This window comes from Apteryx rowi, unplaced genomic scaffold, assembly GCF_003343035.1.
Source record: "Apteryx rowi isolate R43461 unplaced genomic scaffold, aptRow1 scaffold_52, whole genome shotgun sequence".
In the NCBI taxonomy this organism is placed as follows: domain Eukaryota; kingdom Metazoa; phylum Chordata; class Aves; order Apterygiformes; family Apterygidae; genus Apteryx; species Apteryx rowi.
Genome location: NW_020450783.1, coordinates 732,327 through 752,326, shown reverse-complemented (window position 1 = coordinate 752,326; position 20,000 = coordinate 732,327). Strand labels below are relative to the sequence as shown.

Genomic DNA, 20,000 nt, shown 5'->3' with positions numbered 1-20,000 from the left:
GATCCTGTGCAACGTGCTCTAGGTGACCCTGCTTGAGCAGGGGGGTTGGACTAGATGATCTCCAGAGGTCCCTTCCAACCTCAACCACTCTGTGATTCTGTGATTACTAAAATCTGCAACACTAGTACCACGGAATACCTTTTGTTAAAGAAAGCAAGATAGTAGTTGATAGTATTTATTCAGAGTATGACCCTCCAAGCACCACTGATGCACAGAAAAGGCTTTTCCTACCAGCTGATTTTGGAGTGAATTTGTCCCTGTTCGCTGCACATACTGCCAGTAGCCTGTATCCAAGATCCAAGTCAAATCCTTGCTGCGCTGCCACTCGACTAACCACCTGCAGAGGGAAAGAGAGAAAGCTTCATTAGGTGTTACTCGAGCTCCTTGCAAAGTTACATTAACCTGCTTATCAGCACTAATGTTATGCGACCAAACCTGCTGCTGCAGTATCCGCAGCACATGCATGGGTATGAGGTATTGTTCTCCAACTGTTTCCAATGCAAGCATAGCAAACTGAACACATGAATCTGTTCTGGTGATCTGGTTATTTGACCACTTGCCAGAAGAAAGCGCTCTCAGTTCCATGAAAGTTGGAGGGACAAAGCTTCTTCAAAAAAATAAAACAAGAGGACTGTATACAAAGATTATACATAATACTGGATTTGGACTTTGGGATGAGATGTCCCCTAAGTTTGCATGTGTCTATCATGAACAGTTCCTGGCCATGTTCTTAAGAGCACTACCCCAGTCTTTTAGGTTAAAATGCCCTTCTCCTCATTGCTGTGCAGTGTTCTGCTGTGCTGCAATCAGTGTCACAGTTGCTGCATTTCAACAATACTATATTGGGAAGCACTTTGCTATACTTTTAGAATAAATAGCTCTGTGCAGGAAGTATTTGCCAAATACATTAAATACAGAAAGGAGATTTTTTTGACTTCTCCTAGTAAATGGGAGCTAATCTAGGAGGAATCTAAATTTCTTGTAGGACTTGCCAAACTTGGCAAATCAAACTCTAAGGTTAAGGATGAAAAGCAATCAACTGTTTCTCCAGGCCACTGACTCAGCTATCAGCCAAGAACGTATCCTCATGAAAATTTGCATAGCATTAACAATACTGTGGCCATTCTGGCAAACCATGCGGCAATTATACATGGCAGAGATTTTATGTTGCCTTTCTCRTGGCACAGGACAACTTCAGATGCAGAGGCACAGATAAAACAGGTATTCCTAATATTACCGTTATTCCTTTGCATTTAAGCAGYGTCCAAGAAACTCCACTGGAAACAGAACTTCATTTCTTTGGATGCAATAAAAGTCCCTGTCCTAAACAGCTTACAATACAAGAAATAAATATCCTTTTTTCCATCCCTGTCTCCCTCTGAAAGCCTCTTGCTAAATTAATGACAGTCCACATTACAGTGCAGTTACCTGTGTCGAGCACTGGCTCCCCCAAAAAGCTACGGTATAGAACACTGAGGAACCAAGATATGTGATAACCTACGAATGGTAACGAAATGCACCAGTCTGTCCTGCCTTCTCAACACTGCAACATGCATCTCACTGTTCCAAACTGTTTTCCAGTATCCACTTCCCCTAATTAACAATGAAGAACTGGATTTCTTTCTAAAAAAGAATTACCATAGATAATGCTTAAGGTTCTTGGGCAGATTTTTGTTGTTGCTGTTGTTTCTGCTAATTCAGAAATTAGATTCATGTGATTTTATCATGTGGGAGTGCCCAACCCTAACTTTTTTTTTTTTTTTTTTACACACACACACCAATCTCAAAACTGAGCAATAGAGAGCTTTAGGGGAATCAAATGAGATTTATGATATTCAGTACAATAATACACAAACCTAGAACACATCTAGAGCTTTATCTCCTATTTCTTTTTACAATTAAAATAGACTAAGTTTTAGATAGGAAGAGAAAATAATTTAGGAGAAAGGATGTAATTATTTTCTGATAAATCATGAAACATTTCCAACTTGGTAAATTAATTTTTAATCCTTTACATGTAACAGTTTGATAGTTGTTAATGTTCTGGTTGTTAAGATTCTGGATCCGAACTTGTAAAGATAAAATAAAATAAAATAAACAATAAAAAGCAATAACAGAACAATGAAATATTTCATATTTCATGAGAAGTTAGCAATGGGAGTGAAAACTGCTGGGTTGCTGCGAGAGCTGGAGGACACTTACATACTTGGTAATCTACTTGTTCCCCTTTCCTGCTTCCCTTATCACCACAAGTCAGCCGCTCACAGGTACACAGTATGGAAGGGACTGGCAGGGAATAGACAGGCAGCTCCTTAAAAAAAGGATCTTGTTAAAGGCTCCTGAGGGCAAAGTCCCATTCATGCGTAAACATTATTGGAGCTCATTTAGGCACCATCTACTGCAGTATCACACAGGAGCTCATCTCCGAGTGCTGCTCGGGTCTGCACAATAAAGGAGAAGGGCCCTCCCGCCTTCTGCTCTGAACGTGAAGTGTGTCACTGTTGAACGAGTTATTCTGAAACTGGACAGGAACAAGGCAGGTAGGGCCTGCTCATCGGTGAATACAGGATAACTCACGAACCCCGTGGTACACTTACATGGTTAGTTCATTTTAAAACACGAAGCTATGAACACTGAGATACTGCCGGCCAGAGGCCAAGCTGGGACTCTGAACTGGCATCTTGATTTATTACGAGACAAAGTCTCTAAGATAATTCAGGAAATACAGCCACTCATAAAACCATGAAAGCCCATCTACGATTGCAATGTTTTTACTATATAGGTTGGAAAGTCTGTGTCAGTTTAAGACTGGAGAGGTTGAGGCCCTAACCTGTTATACTCTCATTTGACATAAGTTCCCTTTTCTTATTTTTTTTTTAAACTAGTTAAAGAAAACACAATTCTCTATCTTGCCATGGCTGATGGCCATTTCCATTTTGCCAAGAGTCATTTTCCACCTAATTTTTTTTCCTATTCACTCCCTTAAATAGGGTAAGAGCCACTGTACAGCTGAAACCATTCTAACAGAGCTCAAAAGAGCTTTYTCCGGGCTCTTTTCCTCCCCTCTGGCCTTTGGATTTTATACATCTCCCCTCTGTGATTGCCTCGGTYGATATGAGTAGGGCAGTTCACTTTTTATCTCTAGTTTCTTCAYAGACTCATGCATTTTTGCATTAATTGCATTTGGTTCACAGATTATGTTTTCTAACAATTGTAACAGCTTACTTTTATTTTAAAATGGAAGTTGAACAGAGCAGATCATATATCCTCCAAAGATACTGTTTCAGGTTGCCTACAAATTAAGCCAGACGTTGCCTCACGAGTTACACGATCGCTTCCTGCTTGGAGGCTTCCCTCACAGGAACCTGAAGGCTGGGGACTTCTTATCCTTTTATATAAACACTGAGATTCTCGGAAACATGACGGCAACTTGTGCCATAGGAATATGGACCAGAACACGCAAAGAACTAACTGAAGGACATTTGGTAAACTTAATATATTCAGGTCAGCAAACCCGGATGAAATTTACTGCAGAGTGCCTCCAAGGAGCTAGCCCCCAGCAAACCTTGTAACTCTTATTGATCATCTTCAAGAATTCATTCAAGACAGAGATCTCTGAGGACAGAAAGGCAGCAGATCAAGTCTCTGCCTTTAACAGGATGAAAAGGGAGAACTTTAGAAATTACAGCTACCCAGTCAGATAACAAAACAAAACAAAATTTTAAACAAATATTTTGTGAGTAGATACAGAACCACAACACCATGACTCTACCACAACTATGTAACTTTCTTCTTTGGCAAGGTAACTGGACTTGTAGACATATCTTAACTCTAATATACCTTTTGAGATTGCCCTGTACGAGACTGTTGTAACAGGGGAACATAGCCTAGATGACATTACGCTAAACTTCACTCAGAGGATTGATTAATAATCTCCTGTCAGATCACAGCTTGCCCTGGATGTGGCCCGTTTCAGTGCACTCAGTAATGCCTTGGACGATGAAATAGTGTGACATGCAAAGTTTCCTGAYGGTAACAAGCAGAAGAGTCTGCTGACATTTTAGAGGGCAGGGTCACAGTTCAAAATAATCTTGATAATCTGCACAAATGTTCCAAAAACCAGGCCAAAGACACATATGAAATATGATAGATAGGAAAAGAAAAATCAAATGCCCGAAGAGAAAATTAGGGATAACTGGCTAGGCAGAAATACTGAAGAAAGGAATTCAGGGGTCAACAGTAAGGATAGGAAGTTTTGAAAATAAGCCTATAAAGAACAGATCGAGAATTTGATTCTAATCTAAGAAGAGAAAATGGAAAAGAGATATGATGATACTCAAAAAGTTTTCTTAAATGTGATGTGAATCTGTTTTTCTTTATATGCATACAATGCAGAACAAGAATTCATTCACTCAGTAAACAAAAAGAGAATGAAGATAAATACTGGTAAAAATTTCTATGTATTAAAAATCCTCAAGCACTGGAACAGGCTACCTATCAATCCCTGGAGGTTTTTTGTGGTTTTTTTTGTGTGTTTATTTTAAATAATAGACTAGACAATATCTGTAAGACATTCCAGCTTCTAGGAAAAGAGCTGACAAGACAACCACTCTGGTCCTTTCCGAGCCCCGTGTCAGTGATTCCAAACACCGCATGCTGAGGGGAGCAACCCAACCCAGTCTGAACCCAACCCCGAGAGCTCGCCCAGGTTTGAAACCTGCCATGATTCAGAGCTTACTCAGGTAACTGTGCTGATCAGACTGGCTTGGATCAACATCGTTTCAATTATCAATTCAATGTCTGATCATGGTTARGTGATCCGACACTAGCTGCTAATTCAAGTTCAGCAAATGAGTAGCAAATTCAGGCAAGACACAGGCGGCACCCTGTGTTCAAACATGACTTCATTTTGCAATGCTGTAAGCATATATCTTAGTTGGCCTAAGAGTACAGGCCAAAATTCAGGTGAAAAGTAGCTTTTTATTTATTTACAAAAGACGTACTTGCCAGTGATAAATTGAAATGATCATCCTTTATAGCAGTTTGAGAGCGCTGCATGGCCAGCTCAAGGTTCAACACTTAATACTTCTCTATGTTATTTTACAACAGAACTTTAAAATCCAACCTATTCCCTACATAAACTAGTGAACACCACCTAGCTTTTATTTTAATTTAGATATGGTAATGGCCACAATTTCAAGCCATATTTTAAAACATGTATATACCTTACTTGCAAACAGATATATAACAATGGCAATTGCCAGTAAGAAAATCTAATTGTCTAAAACCTTTGAAACCATTAATCTGAACAATAACAATATGAACAATAATTCCTAACTGAAATGTCGCATTCACCGACTGTGACCCAGCACCGCAGAGCTCCAGACGACTGAACTCTCACAGTCATTGACAGTGAGGGGAAAAATTATGAGGGCTAGGCTTTAGTAATGAGAAAAGCACAGAAATTCGGCTACCAACTTCTTTTCTCATTGCTGAATTTAACTGCAACACTTTTTTTCCCTCAAGGCTAAGTAACTACACTGTGGCAAGCGGCACTTCCCTGCCCTTCTTGTCATCACACCACAAAGTACTGGAACAATGTACCTCTTAATCTAACAGGCCTGTTAATCAAGAGAGTTATATGGCTGCTTAATACAAAACTCCCTTCCCATTATGTTGCACTTTCAATGAATCTCTTAACTAGCAGCAGTCAAGAGCATCCCCCCCTGCTGGCATCAGAATGAATTTTTCCAATTCAATTTGCCGGCTGCTCAAAAACTAAAAATGCCAGCTGATTGCTAGTTCAGACAGCTCTGTGTTCAGCCACTTGTGCATACTTGAAATTATCTGAATGCAGTTTGAAGACTACAGCAGAAATTTTGTAATTAGAATTCTGCAATGTAGATGGTAATTTTTCCCCCTCAGTAACACACAAAGATCAGATAAACAGGAAGCAAATTGAGGAATTTTGCAACATGAATAGTGATTTGCTTCAAACAGGAAAAAAAGGGAAGGGGAGGAAGATATCTTTGTGATCTGAAGTCCTGGTTTGATGAGACTCGTGCATTCTAGTCGCAGAAGGGCTGCTTCAACAATACTGGCAATCAAGGCAGGTGAGTAAAGTTAGATACCATTAACGAGCTTCTTACTTTCAGAGCTTGAAAACAGACATCAGGTACGTTCTGAGAATGTAAAAGACCCTACAGAGGCCTTATAATCCAACTAGGGTTTTCTCAACATGTATTTCCAACCCATTAGGTGGCTAAGGACCATATTTTCAAATTACATGAACGACTCTCCTTGCTACCTGATTCTTTTCTTTGACACTGTTCCTGAAGCAGTGGAGTGAACTGTGCAAAGGAAGGCCATCCCTTCTTCTGCTCCTCTTCCTCTCCTCTGTATGACTCTCACAACAACAAACAGAGGAAAGGGAGGTCCCTATGCTCAAACCCCTTCATCTGAAATTTTCTTCTAGAGGGAGAAAAGCAGGGATTTTGCTTTAATTAGGCCAGCTAATCAGTGGGGTCACTGCAATACTGTTGCCACCTGAGGCCTGACAGGCTTTGAACAATAACAGGGATGGAACACAAAGGCACCACTTGAGGAAAGTGATACAGAAATACTGAAAGCATTTTAATTTGGAGAGCAACACATCTCAAACAAATATTCTGAAGTTGTAAAATACCCCATATCTCAAGTAATGAAATTACCCCCCCAAAAATGGGGGGGGGGCAGCTCTTTAGGACATCATGAGGTCACATGACAGCCCGTGATACTGAGATACTTGGCAGCATTATGAGCTGCTCTTAAGCAGCGTGCTCTATGCCTGCTGGCTGTATTCTGATGGTACAGCATGTACGCAGCTCTAAAGTGCTGTGATGCACAGATTTGAAAGTTCACAACTGCAAACACATAAAAATATGTGTTTAACAAATGCATGGAGAAGCAGAATTTCTTCCACAAACTTTTTGCTCTGGAAGTTTTAGATATAAAGACTAAATACAATACTTCTGGGGCTCTAGYGGGCAGCTATATCTTGTCATTTTCTGGGTGCAGACGTAAAGAACCAACTCTTCCACCTGTAATTACTCTGATTCTGATCCTAACCTGATTTGAAATCTGATTTTTGAAACGTCACATGGTGATTTTTGATTACATACCTTCCTGCATTAAACAGAATGAACTTAGCCAGACATAAAGTCAATTTAGCAGCAGACACCTTGTGAACTCATTAGCTTAACTTTGCTGCTTTTGCTATCTGAGGCATCCTGTTTTGGGAACTTGGCCTTATTTAAAGATATGGTTCTTGTTCTTTTTTAAAAAAAWTTTTTTTTAATTGCATATTTGATCAATGAAAATAGATTTCTATATCATGAAAATGACGACAGCTTTTTTGTTCTTAAAATGACCTGAAAAAACTCAACAGGCTTAATTTGAGGATTTTCCAAGGAGAAATGAAATTCAAAATGTTATTGTACCACATATCACTACCACTAAAAAGGAACCTACAGCAGGTACCTTCTACATTTTAACACATGCTTCTTATTTCAGCAACTTTCTCTAGTAGTACAGAGATCCATAAAGAGCTACAAGCAACTCAAAAGATGTAAATGAAATCCATGAAATTCAGATACAGCACAACTTTGACTACAGTTTTGGTTGTGGGTTTTTATTCATTTATTTGAAGAGCAACATTTCTTAAACAAACACGCTCTAAATTACCCACATCTCACCACTSAGGTTGGCCCAACATTCAGAGAGGAAATCTTCTAGAGCATCAAGATAGTAAAAAAAGACGTTTTTAATGAATATCTTAACATAGCATTTTGTGGGCAAACTGGCATAGGAAGTGTCATCTTCCAGATGAAAAGAGAAAGCCAGGTCCTAACCACTGTGGTCAAAGATCCCATTTTTGACAACAGAAGTTCTATTAAATTCAGTTCTTTGGTCAGCAACCAACTCAGGTAAGCACATCCTGCTTGCCTAATTTCCTCCTACTGTCCAAAACCGTTGTGGTGTTTGGTTTTAATCTCCTAGACAAAACCTCTAAGTGCAGTTACAAAGCAACTGCAGTTACACAGCTCTGCTTCTCTCACACTTTTATTTCCTTCTCACACACACTGTCCACCCTGAAGAACTATGAACTCTGCGAGCTCTCATGCTGAACTGTGGTAAGAGACCAAAGCAGTGCCTTTACTGTTCTTTGCTGAAAGCAGCTGAAGACAAGTCTGTAAATCTGTCCATCCTTCTCAGCTGTCCCCTAGTTCCCATTTTTGCTGCAGAGCAGACACAAAAGACAGCCGTGCCCTCAGTAAGATCATTTACATGCCAAACTATTTGGCAAGAGCAGATCAACGGGATGAGACTACAATGGATCAGACAACAGGCAGAAAGAAGTGAGACAACCTTGTCCAACCAAATTAGGGTTTTTTTTTTTTTTTTAACTGATCTGTAGTAACCTAAGCTGTTTTTTTCAGAAGACAGTAAGGTAATGTCATACGCAGTACGTTTTTAGATAATGTTCTTAAACTTATCAAGAATTTTAGCCTTATCATACTATAACCCCATCCCACAGTCCTTTATAAACTACGAACACCAGAGTCAGTAACTGTTTCAATTCTAACAAAAATATAGCTATGTTTGGTTTGTGGAAAGTGGAGGTTATTTTAATCAGCTCCCTGTAACACTATGCAAGAATTAATCTCACATACCAGAGAACATCATAGCCATTGCAATGTCAATGATTTATAGAACCCATGGTTTCAATTATAATTCAATTTTTGGCCTACCAACAGTCCTATCTGATTTCAAAATAAATACTGTTGAAAAAGAACRCCTCACTTTCCCTGGCAAATTACAAGAGAGTTTATTGTCTCTGGGAAAAATCATAATTTGTTTATGCGTGTTTCATCAAAGCTGTTTAAAGGAATCTTTCTGCAGTCTGTAGCTTGCAAGACAGAAAACATTCAAAACTTACCCCTCTCTCCTTGACTTTTTATTTATCTGTTTAAATGGGTTTCTTTATATTACTCACTCACTTTGGTCATTTTCTATAATGCATGAGCATTAAAAATGTAAGCTCCAGAATTACAGTTCTGCAGAACTGTTTGAATATGATAGTAATACACTTGGCGTCACACACGTTTTGCCAAAAGCAGCACAGCTTTTGGGGCTTACTTCATGGAAAAAGTAGTTTATTTTTAGAGTACAGAGATGTCACAAATTTACCCATGTACTCTAAACCTCTTCTCTTGTAACTGTTTGCACTGCCCAAAATTATTCCAGTTTTATTCATAGGCCTCGGCAGCATCAGCCTAAATTCTTTATCACAAGCTAAACTTATTTTCTATCCAAAGGAAGAATCAGTTAAAGGATCCTAAATAACAAACAAAAGGTATTTAACTAGCTAAACATAGCCTGTTTACAGTCTCTAACAAAGACCTGTCCCTTCACCTTTCTGGCAAAACTTCAGCTGCTGTGCCAAATTCTGAGTTTGTTCCTGAGACAAGAAAACCATAACTATTATCCTGAATACATTGTCACTGGAGCCTAGAGTAGCAAATTTAAGTCCAATAATATCAAGCGCAGCTTATATATAAAAATTGTTATCTACTGCTAGCAGTCAGTGGACACTGTTCATATCTATTTTCCTGAAAAAAAAAAAAAATCACTGAGGAAAAATGAATACTGGGAAAGTGTGTCTGTTAACCCCTGCCCTCTAGCTAGCTGATTGATGACATTTACAAGTTCCCGAGATATCCATAAGCGCTGGCGTCACAATTTGAGCAAGAAAAACCTTCTGTTAACAGCTTATTCTGTATATTATTATGAAAAACAGTGAATCCATAAGCAAAGCTGGCAGCCTTGCTGCTGATTCCCAAACAGAATGATTATAAAGTCTTTCTTCTGCATCCCTTCAGGTTCTGCCAGACCAGCAGTCGGAATACAAATTTACTGTTGATAAAAAGTAAATCAGAAAATTACTGAGAATGCAGACGTGAAGATGGTGTGCAGTATAAACAGAACTACTGCTCAAGAACCACTTCTTAGGACAAAYCACAGTTCAAAATTTTAAGAGGCTTTTTTTCTTTGTAATAACAAGATTACTTCTAATTGCTTAATTTTTGCAAAAATATTACAGCCATGACTGGAACAAGCCAAAAAAATCTGCYATCCCTGCAGAGCTACCATTAAATTGGTTATTCTTAATACAACAGAGATCTGTCTGGATGTTCTCTCACTACAGCTGGTGCATCTAAACTTTGCAGTATGTGAATGGATGATTTGTTCATTCTTGAGAGAGTTTGCCCTTCTGCAGTCATGACATTAATTTCAATTTGGATTAGTATATACCAAGTTATCCTCTAGTAGAATATGATGACTTCATATCCTTTTATGGTTCCAGGATCAGTTTAGTATACAGCTTTTTCCTTGTTCAGATAGCTAAGAGAATAGAATGTCATAAAAGAAAAAAAAAATCCTTCTGTACACTGAAGAAGAGAAGCCTTATAAGCAAGTGTTTTTAGTATCTGTAGATTTTCTGTATTTAATGCACTTGCCTTCAGGAATCCATGTAATGCAAATGATATACTGATGGTAGAGGTTACTTGCTTTAAAAAGCATATCCCAAAATTACAGAAGTTTTAGAAGTTTTAAGATAATTTGTCTTTGAAGAGCATTTTAAGGAYTGACAAAATAAAACTATAATCTTGCTTGAGTGGTTGAATAGACTTTCATACTGATTTTTCAGTTTCTTTTTCTTTTAGTATAATCCTCATGAAAAAGAACATTGATAAACATTGTTAACGTTAAGAAAAACTGTCTCCTAATAGTATAGAACAGGCAGTAAACCAAGCTAATGTTAAATTACTTATGACATTCCCGTATTTCAGCTGCTTTTCACTTATTTGCAACTTTCTGAATAATTTCTCTGGAACTGGAAAGTTCTAACATGTTTGTTAAATTAAGGTAGATAAATACATTTCCTGTAAGAGGACTAAATAACAAGCCTCAACATCCACTTGTGTTAAATTTTGACAAGGAAAAGAAAATTATTCAAAAAGAAGTTATAAATGAGCAAGCTCAGAGAGACTGAAAAAAAAATGTTACAGGATAAGGAGACCCTACCCACAGTACTACTAGTTATTAGGAAGAAACAGGAATTATCTGACACTTGAGTTAAAGTCACATGGAAAAGCACGTTTAGTGGGAAGCAGGAAGAGAGACATGAATGAATATCTTCATTAGAGGGATTTTAATACTAGGAATAAGCAACCTACAGTCCTTTCAATTTATATGCACTTTGCAAATCCTCTGTACTTATTTAACACAAAACAAGCCAACACTGTAAATTTCTGTGTTTTTTCCCTGTTAGGAACATAATGAGATTACAACATAGGATGGGATGCTGCTGACAGTCAGCCCTACACTGCAGATAGCGCTGTCTTCTGTAAAAAGCCTGGGAAAGGGGAATTTCACCCTACGTTATTCATATTTGAGGGAGGAATAGGAAGCAAAGCAGTACCTGCTTTTCAAATGATAACAGTACTTAGATAATAAAGATTTTTTTCTCTTTCTTGTCAGAAAAAAAGATAGTAGTTTCATCTCAAGAAACTCCACTAACAAGATATTGTGCATTTTACCTCTGTTTTTCATGGAGCATTTTCTTCTCTCTTTCCCTATGCTCTGTGAACACAATGAATCACTAGCAGTCAAGACCTTACTTTGACCCTGCACTTAGGCAGGACTGCAGGTCTGCTTTTGTAGCAAGAAAAGATTTAAATAGCAAGGAAGTTGCAGGTCAGATTTACCACATTCTAGCGGAGATCTGCGGAGAAATACTGTGCATAGATTGCCTACAGTATACTTGAGTTCACTTTGTCTCCTTTCCCAAATGCTAATGTCAAAACTTAAGTCTAGCTAARTTTAAAAAAAAAGTATACATAAAATACATTTATGGTTACATCAGATCCTATGTACACTTTTTAATGATTGAGGTTACTTATTGAAGATAACATACTTCAAACAGAATCTTTAAATACCATCTTTTTGGACTATACTAAGATTTCTAATTCTCTTTAAAATTTTTACTATTTGGGAGAATGATATACACCACCTTATATATCATTGGATTTTTTCTAACTTTTTGACATAGAAATCAGAGATGCTATACACTTGAACACACTAAGATGGAGCCATTCCTTAACATTTGGATTCCTGCAACTAAACCTCAGTCTTAGTGTCTGTTTTATACACATCAGTTACATACTAYGTAAAAGTGAGCCATGCACTTCCCCCCTTCACTACAAGTATTGGTAAAACAAGTGTGGTACAGAGGTGATCTCTTCACTAATCACTTTTAACTTGGTATCTCCTTCATGACTACTTATTTATATTGACTTGTTCTGCAAATTGCAACGAAGCTTTTGAACACTCCTACTCCAGAGGGAGCTTAATTCCTCTAAACTCTTGACTGTAGGTAACAATTTTGGACTGGATTCTGCTGCTGGGAGCACGGGAAATGAACTTTGAAAACAAAAAAAATGCTGTTATGTACACAATGAAATATATTTTCAATGCTTTATAACGAAGTTGCTTTAGGAATTACAGTGGTCTTATAAAGAATGAAAGGAAAAGCACTGAAGTCTATAAAACTGTTGAAATTAATATGGCAGAATTAAACCTGCAGTCAATATACGCAACAAACTAAGCCAAGGCGAATGTCAGAAACACTATTAGCTGAAGGTACAGTATGCTTAACATAGAAGACAAGTAGCCCTCCAAAGCCATCCAGAAAAATGGGCAAAGGAAACTAAACGCCTGAAAAGTCTGTTAATTGAATATGAAGACCACTCACTTGGCAATGTCAAGTGATGAAAATAGATATTGTGTGTGCATATCAAGTAATCTAACTTGTGCATTTGTAAGTAATCTAACTATAAACATATTTTTCCCTTTTGTGATTCAACTTCTTGTTACCACATATTGCTTCATGCTAAGTAATGGAATCAAATAAACAGTTGTTCTTCATGTTCTTCTTCAGTTGGCTTTATGTGTTTAAAAAAAAATATAAAATCCACAAAAATGCAGGCACTGAATCTAGTTCCTAAGCCATGACAGAGAGCATATGGCATAAATCGCCATCACAGAAGGAGTGGACATACCGTCAAACAACCCATCAGGCTCTGCTCGAACGGTCTCTGGAAGGCTCTGGGGTCCCCACACCAGTCCAGGAGCTCTGTAGCTGCATTATGGAAGTTCGCAGGGTTCTGTAAGTGCTGACAAGGGAAGATGAAGCAACATGGTAAATAACGTACACAAGGGGTGACATACAGTCTTCTACATCATATTAATTCAAAGTTTGGAAACTAGGAAAAACATGTATTTTGGAAGTCAGACCTAAAATTAGATGATTAAAACGGAAAATCCTACTTAATTCATTCTCATTAATATTTATGTAGATTACTAATTTTCAGATATGAACTTACTAGTTAGAGATGAGCTTGAGCTGAAATTCCAGAGCTCCTCTGAATTCCTTTCCCCATAACATTACTTCTCACATAACTGTAATGGATTCTACTCAGACACCAAAACTGGCCAAGTCCAAACTTTGGGAAATTTCAGTYTTCTGTTTAGTCTTGGCCTGAGGCTTATCTCCAGCTGCTGTATAGGGACATCCAATGCAGTCATGCCTCCAACAATCTAGATTTTAGCCTTTGCTTGCCAGGTGGGAAGCAAACATGACAGCCTCTGAAAGTATCAGGGACACAGCAGAGCAAACTCACTAAGTGGATCCTTTCTAGGAACTGGGATGAGGTTTATCATAATGTTTGTATACAATAGTACCTAAAAGGTGGTTCCAGACAGTATTGTGAGGAATCTGGGGGATCGGCTTCGGGATCACAAAAACTGGACGAATATTTTTTGACAGAAGTATGGCTGGGATACTGCCACAATTGAAAATGTGAAAGCACAGAAACGGTATAGAGATTTCAGAGCAGGATCCTACTCCCCCTGAAGAGGCTTAGGTGATTTGGAGAAGAAATTCAGTTTCTCTTTTTGAAATTTACCCAGTCAATGCAATTTCCCAGCTGTTTCACTCATTTCTGCCTTGGTACTCAACATGTTGTCATCCTATTTTTAGAGACATTTAGTAAACTTACCTGATACCATAATTCACATTATCATCCTTCACTGTGCTATATTGCCAAGCGAGTCTAATATTTTAGTAGGAACAGAGCGGGGGCAGAGGAGAGAAGGAAATCAATTTAAACAAAAATATTGCTACTAAGTTCTCCAGTTCTGGTGATGCTAAGTGCTTCAATGAAAGCTCCAGAAACAAGAAAAAAGAGTACGTGCAGGAATCACCGGTATCTTTTTAAATGGTAGGCTTATAACTCTCAAGATTACTGAGAGAAACATGCAAATATGGTGCAAGTTTAGTTTAGAAGGCACAGAACCCCAGGGTACGTTTTTAAAATACATCGTTATTTTTGATTCAATTTCATAATTTGGGGAGACATGACTGCTCATTTCTAAGCATGTGGATAAACACTAATGTTCACAACCTAGGGTTTTTTGCCCTCTTCCCCTCATGCCTGAGAAGCCAAATATATTAGCTCTAGCACAAAAGAAGGAAAAAAATTTCCGCCCGTGACAGGTTGTGAGGAGTTCCTAGTCTGTGACCTCTTGGATCACGTTACTTTAATTCTTATTCTATGAAGGCTCATGGTCAAAGACCTTGTTTTACAAAGAGATGACTGACATGTGGGGCACAGATTTTTAAAACAATGGCAGAATTAAAAAAAAAAAAAAAGACAGACAGACAGGCGTGGTGCAGTGGGTTTTTTCTCTGTTCTACAAACACGGACTACAGCTCACACTACCATCCAGTTTGATAGCTTTACCTAGACTGCATCTCGGAGCAACACCTCCTTGCCAGCTCAATCATCAACGAGTTGTTCAAGGAGTAAAGGTATTCTGTGTATGCATGAAAGAGAAGTGCCCAGCTAAAAAAAATGTAAAATGCCATATTTTAAGACTTATCGTAGAAAATGTCCCATGAGCAGGGCCTGCAGTTTAGGTTATGAGTCCTGTAAATAAGGGGGAAAACGATGCCTCTTTAAAAGCTTCATTTAGTCTTCAAATAAATGATGGTCTGACACCAAATCTCTCAGTGCATTCTSCTATTTCAGTCCTTCACTTTTATCTGCAGGAGCAACAAAAGTCAGTTCGAACCCCTCTACATCATCACATGTAAGCTCTGCTGCAGCCATATAAATTCCAGGCACTGAGAAACGCGTGTAAGCTGGTGAGCAAATCACTGTACTGAGCGCATACTGCACTGCTATCACACGGGGAGATCACACTGAACTTAAGTAAAATAAAACAAAACAACACACACAGGAAATCCCAAGGAGAAGCTCACTGAAAGCTACCTGACTCCCATATACAGTACTGGAAATTGCGTTTACAAATACTTCCCTCCTTGTGAAGTGAACTGAGATCTGCTGAGGAAAAGTACTAAATGAGAGCTAGATATTATTTATTATCACCACTGCTGTTGTTTGTCAGCTGCACACACAAAATCTTCCATTAACATGTACAGTGAAGTTTTCCTGTTGAAAAACAGACATTTTATTTGAATCCAGTTTAATTTTTTTAAATAGATTTAGGCTACCAAATGAAAAGCAGAAAGGGACCTTAGCCATAAGTTTAATTTTCAGTTGAATATCATATAATGCTGCTTTCTACTTAACGTGATACTACTGAAAAACAATATCCCTTTCCTAGAGTAAAGGTCTAAAATACATTTATTTTTGCGCATTCTCTGGAAGAAAAGGCTCATTCTACCTGGCTCTGTGACCCCAATGACTTAACTGTTTGCTCTGCAGCTCTCCTTTACCTTCTCCCACACCAATCCGCTGCACTAGGCTGAGCCCAGAAGAATGCTGTAATCAACCATCTGTTAAATACAGAGATGCTGAAATCCTTACTTCTTAAACACAACTGTGCAACTGATATTAGTTTAAAAACTAGTTAGGCAAGTGAAGTAACTCTACTAATTCCAATATAGGCCTGAACCAAAAAAATAAGAAGCCTGAACCAACAGCAGTGGTTTCAATCTCTGTGGAGCGTATTTGAGTAGTTGCAAGGACACTTCCACCAATGTTACAGGAAGTTCCTCCTGATACATCGTATTTCCCATGCCTTTCTAATTTTCTTAATATATTTTAAAGTAAGTTTTTGTCTGATCTTTTTTTCAGATCACAGAGGGCAACCTTAGTTTTTGAGAGCAAGTGTGGAGAATGTAAAGAAAATCCAGCATGAATCAAAGCATATGGACAGGTGCACTTTCTTCCCTGAGTTATGTACAAAAGCATTCCAAATAGCTACTATTTATTTATTTATTGGCTGCTTAAACATTGCACCCAAGGCAAAAAGCATTAATGTCATTCACATCCTTGTGACAAAAAGCCTGCTTGAGAAGGATAATATCTACTGAATTCCTCAAACAAGAAATTAAGAGATTTTCTCAGCTCTCGATCCAAGAACAGAAGTACAAAACAAAACCTATGCCAGACCCATCCATCAGCTTTGTTATGAAGCATTTACCATGCGTGGCTCCATCCTCTTCAGCTGAAATCACTGGCAGCATTTTAACAGAAGCAAGACTGGGGCCTGAAGAGTCTAGTTTGAAATTGTGCTTCATGTACACAGGGAAACAACACCCCACCTCGTTAATAGACAATTCAGAAAAAAATGAAAGAGAAGCAACTAAAAAAAACCTAGTGAGTCAAAAACATAATGCTGGATTTAAGACTTAGGAAATGCAGACAGATGCATTAAAGTTTACTCAGATCTTGCTATGACACACCTTGGCATAGCTTCAAAACTACTATTCAGGAGTGATATAATGAAGGTTCATCTCACTCCACTATGCTTACAAGCAACAGTGTATAGAAACACGGAATAGAATAGAAGATTCGTATGAATAAAATCTAAAGCAGAGACAAACAAAGGCAATGAACTGGAGGAATCAGTTATTTACCAGACTGGTTTCAGTATCATCTGCTTTTTGGAAAGCTATTAGTGAAACAACACTATTTCCATCACTTCAAAACCTACCAAAATTTCCAGTGTAATCATTTATACCCTGGAAAACCTAACACTTTCTTAGCCCAAATGTAACAGAAATCACTGAAATACTAGATGTAATCACAGAAATACTAGATGTAWGTGACGTTGTATTATTACTGCAGGGATCACCAGGTGGTGCTTTGAAGAGACAGTCTCTCCAAGTCATTTATTTTTGGTCTTGGAAGAAATCTTGTGTTCTTTGTAGCACTCCAATTAACAGTCTGGTGCAGGGGGGATGGAGAAAACAGCAAATGGAGAGCAAGCTCTCTTGCTATGTCCAACAAGAGTGAATTCTATCAGCAAAATTCCTTTCTGAGGATTGGGTTGACATTTGGGCTGGATTACAGGGAAGACACCAATGTCTACCTGCTGCTCATGACCAGCTCTGGCTTAAAACTTTCATTTAAATAAAAGAACAGACCATCTTTGTAAATCAGAGTAGCCATATGGGCAAGACATTGCAGGTGCACTGGGATCCATGCTTATCAGCTTTCACAGTGACTCTCTGTGTGCCTGTTCCATAGTTCGCTGCTCTATAGTTACCTGGGGGAAAAAAACCCAACACTCACATGGGCAGTTACATGGAACAGCTGATATGTGGCAACATTTGGTTCAACCATTTCAAAATACAGCCACTTCTTGAAACTCTTACTCCCCTCCAATTGGAAGGTGCTCAAACACTCAGCAGCAGGCCCAAAACTGAGTGCTTTATACTATAAACGAATGCAGACTCCCATGTGTAAAATGTGCATATGTAATAAAGATCTTATTTTTTAAAGGATACTAAAGCACAATCAAGCACTTTTAGTCTACACACGCACACCAAAGCGCACACTTCCTGCAACCAAAGACTCGATATAATTTTAGAGACAGAAACCAATTACCCAGATTGAAATACAGCAAGGACACCAGCCTTAGCTCTAAATATAGAAGACTGCAACCCAGATGTACACTAGCGTATCCTAGACAGAACAGTAAAGTAATGGAACAATAACGGTCAAAATTAAGAGCAATTGCAGGAGGTTAAAGTTACCTTGTGCATAGATCAAGAAATGTTAACATGACAGCAATGGTATGGAAAGTGAAATCATTTAAACATGAAATCCATATGTTCTGATTTGTTGCTATAGAAAACAAATGTAGAATTTTGATTTACAAACTACATATTTCTGGGGGAGGTGTTCTTCTCTTTTTTCATTGGAATACATCAGACTGAAGGCACAGACCTAATCTGCCACAACTTAACCCATTCAAAATAAGATGTCATGCAAATAAGTTGCTTTTGTGCAGCAAACTGCTTAACCATGCTAAACAAGTTATTCCATTTATTTACGTGATGTTGCACCAAATTATGAAGGCTGACTCAAGTTGCCTGTTTATTTTGCTGAGTTATGTCTGCTCTGTGTCTCACTACTCGATTTAATTGAGCTCCTGAAGATAACGTAACTTATCACATAGACACTATGCCATGTTGCTAGATTCCAGGTTAATTAACAGTAGCCGACAGTCGCTGCGTTTCTCACATGGTTAGCCACTCGGACCCTGCCTACTGCCTAGCTTCACTGATCAACGAGCCTGGGAATTGTATAGCAGCGACAGAATACACTAGCAACATACGGAGCTATTGACTGCACAGAAAAAGAAAGAAAGAAAGAAAAACACCAGCTGGCTGACAGGTAGCCTTGTCTGCACTGTGAGATTAACCCGTTTTAACCTGCTGTTAATTACTGTGCATCAACATCACATGCGCTGGACTTTGGGCAAAACTTCTAATTCACAAGTCATGAAAATTAAATCTGGGAGGCAACTGCTCTCCTGTAGGACACAAACCTACGGCTGATGTTCCACAGGCAGCTCGAGCCGACACGGGCACAGGCTGCTGCCAAGGGGAAAGGCTCCTGCACCCTGCAGCTGTGCCTTCCCCTGCCTCCTTTTGCGCATGGCATGAGTGCGCGCACGGCTGCACAGTGAGCAACCCCATTCCCTGCTAGTGACTGGCTCTTCAGCTCAGCTGTGTTGGCTCTCCAAAGTGGCCGTCAGTACGCCCCCTTGAACATCAGCAGCGGCATGGGAGACGGCAGCAGTGCATGGCCAGCAGCAGCCCACTCACCCGAGCTCACAGGAGCGGGGACAGGCTACTACACATGGCATCTTTTCATGCTGGTATTTGACTGAGGCTGACCTACAACTAAGGATACATTTTCTTGGTATGCTTAGCCTGACCTGACGGCAGGCTACCCCCAAGAGGAAAGCTTTTACACTCTTCCACTAACCTACACATTTCCACCACTTTCCATGCATCAGACTTAGCTTGCTGATGTGACTGTAAACTACCCTTACAAAATATTATTTTCAGTCATCACTTAGTGAGATTCCCCATGTGATCGCAAGATCATTAGGTCTGACCCAAAGATGGCAGCAAATAAGCGGTAGGGCTGGAGAGGGAACAGGACTCCTGGCTCTCAGCAGCCCACACTTTGGATTAAACACATCATGAAACTTCTCCCAAAGGTGGAGCTGTACCATCAGTATAAGAGGAAGACAAATTTAAGTCCACAGTATAAATATTCTCACCCATCTCACAACCGTTGCTTTTTAAAATAACAGTACTTTTGATTACTTCAACCTACAGAAATACATTCTTTTTTTAGGATTAGTACTCCTTGTTATTTTCTCCATAAAATACAATGTACACACAGAGACGTACCAACAGAAAAAAATGATTTTTAGTGTTCTGATGCTGCATATATTTACTGTGGTGTTATTCCTAGTTCACACAACAGAATAATCTCAGTTTTGTAGAACTTGTCTTACACAGTGCAACAGGTCTAGAATTTCAGATGGTCTAAAATCCAATACTA

General features: G+C 38.8%; 1 protein-coding gene across 3 annotated transcripts in view; it reads right to left on the bottom strand.

Annotated features, from left to right (window-relative positions):
• Nucleotides 1-20,000, bottom strand: part of ZMIZ1 (zinc finger MIZ-type containing 1) — a 170,070-nt gene that overhangs the window by 135,798 nt on the left and 14,272 nt on the right. For all 3 annotated transcript variants that reach the window (XR_003255869.1, XM_026080420.1, XM_026080421.1), the window contains exons 3-4: nt 13,164-13,277; nt 232-337 (exon numbers count right to left, since the gene is read on the bottom strand). Coding sequence is in view for 2 of the 3 variants with exons in the window: in XM_026080420.1 (XP_025936205.1) it covers nt 232-337; nt 13,164-13,277 (220 nt within the window). In the remaining variant the exon portion in view is untranslated. The remainder of the gene's footprint in view (nt 1-231; nt 338-13,163; nt 13,278-20,000) is intronic.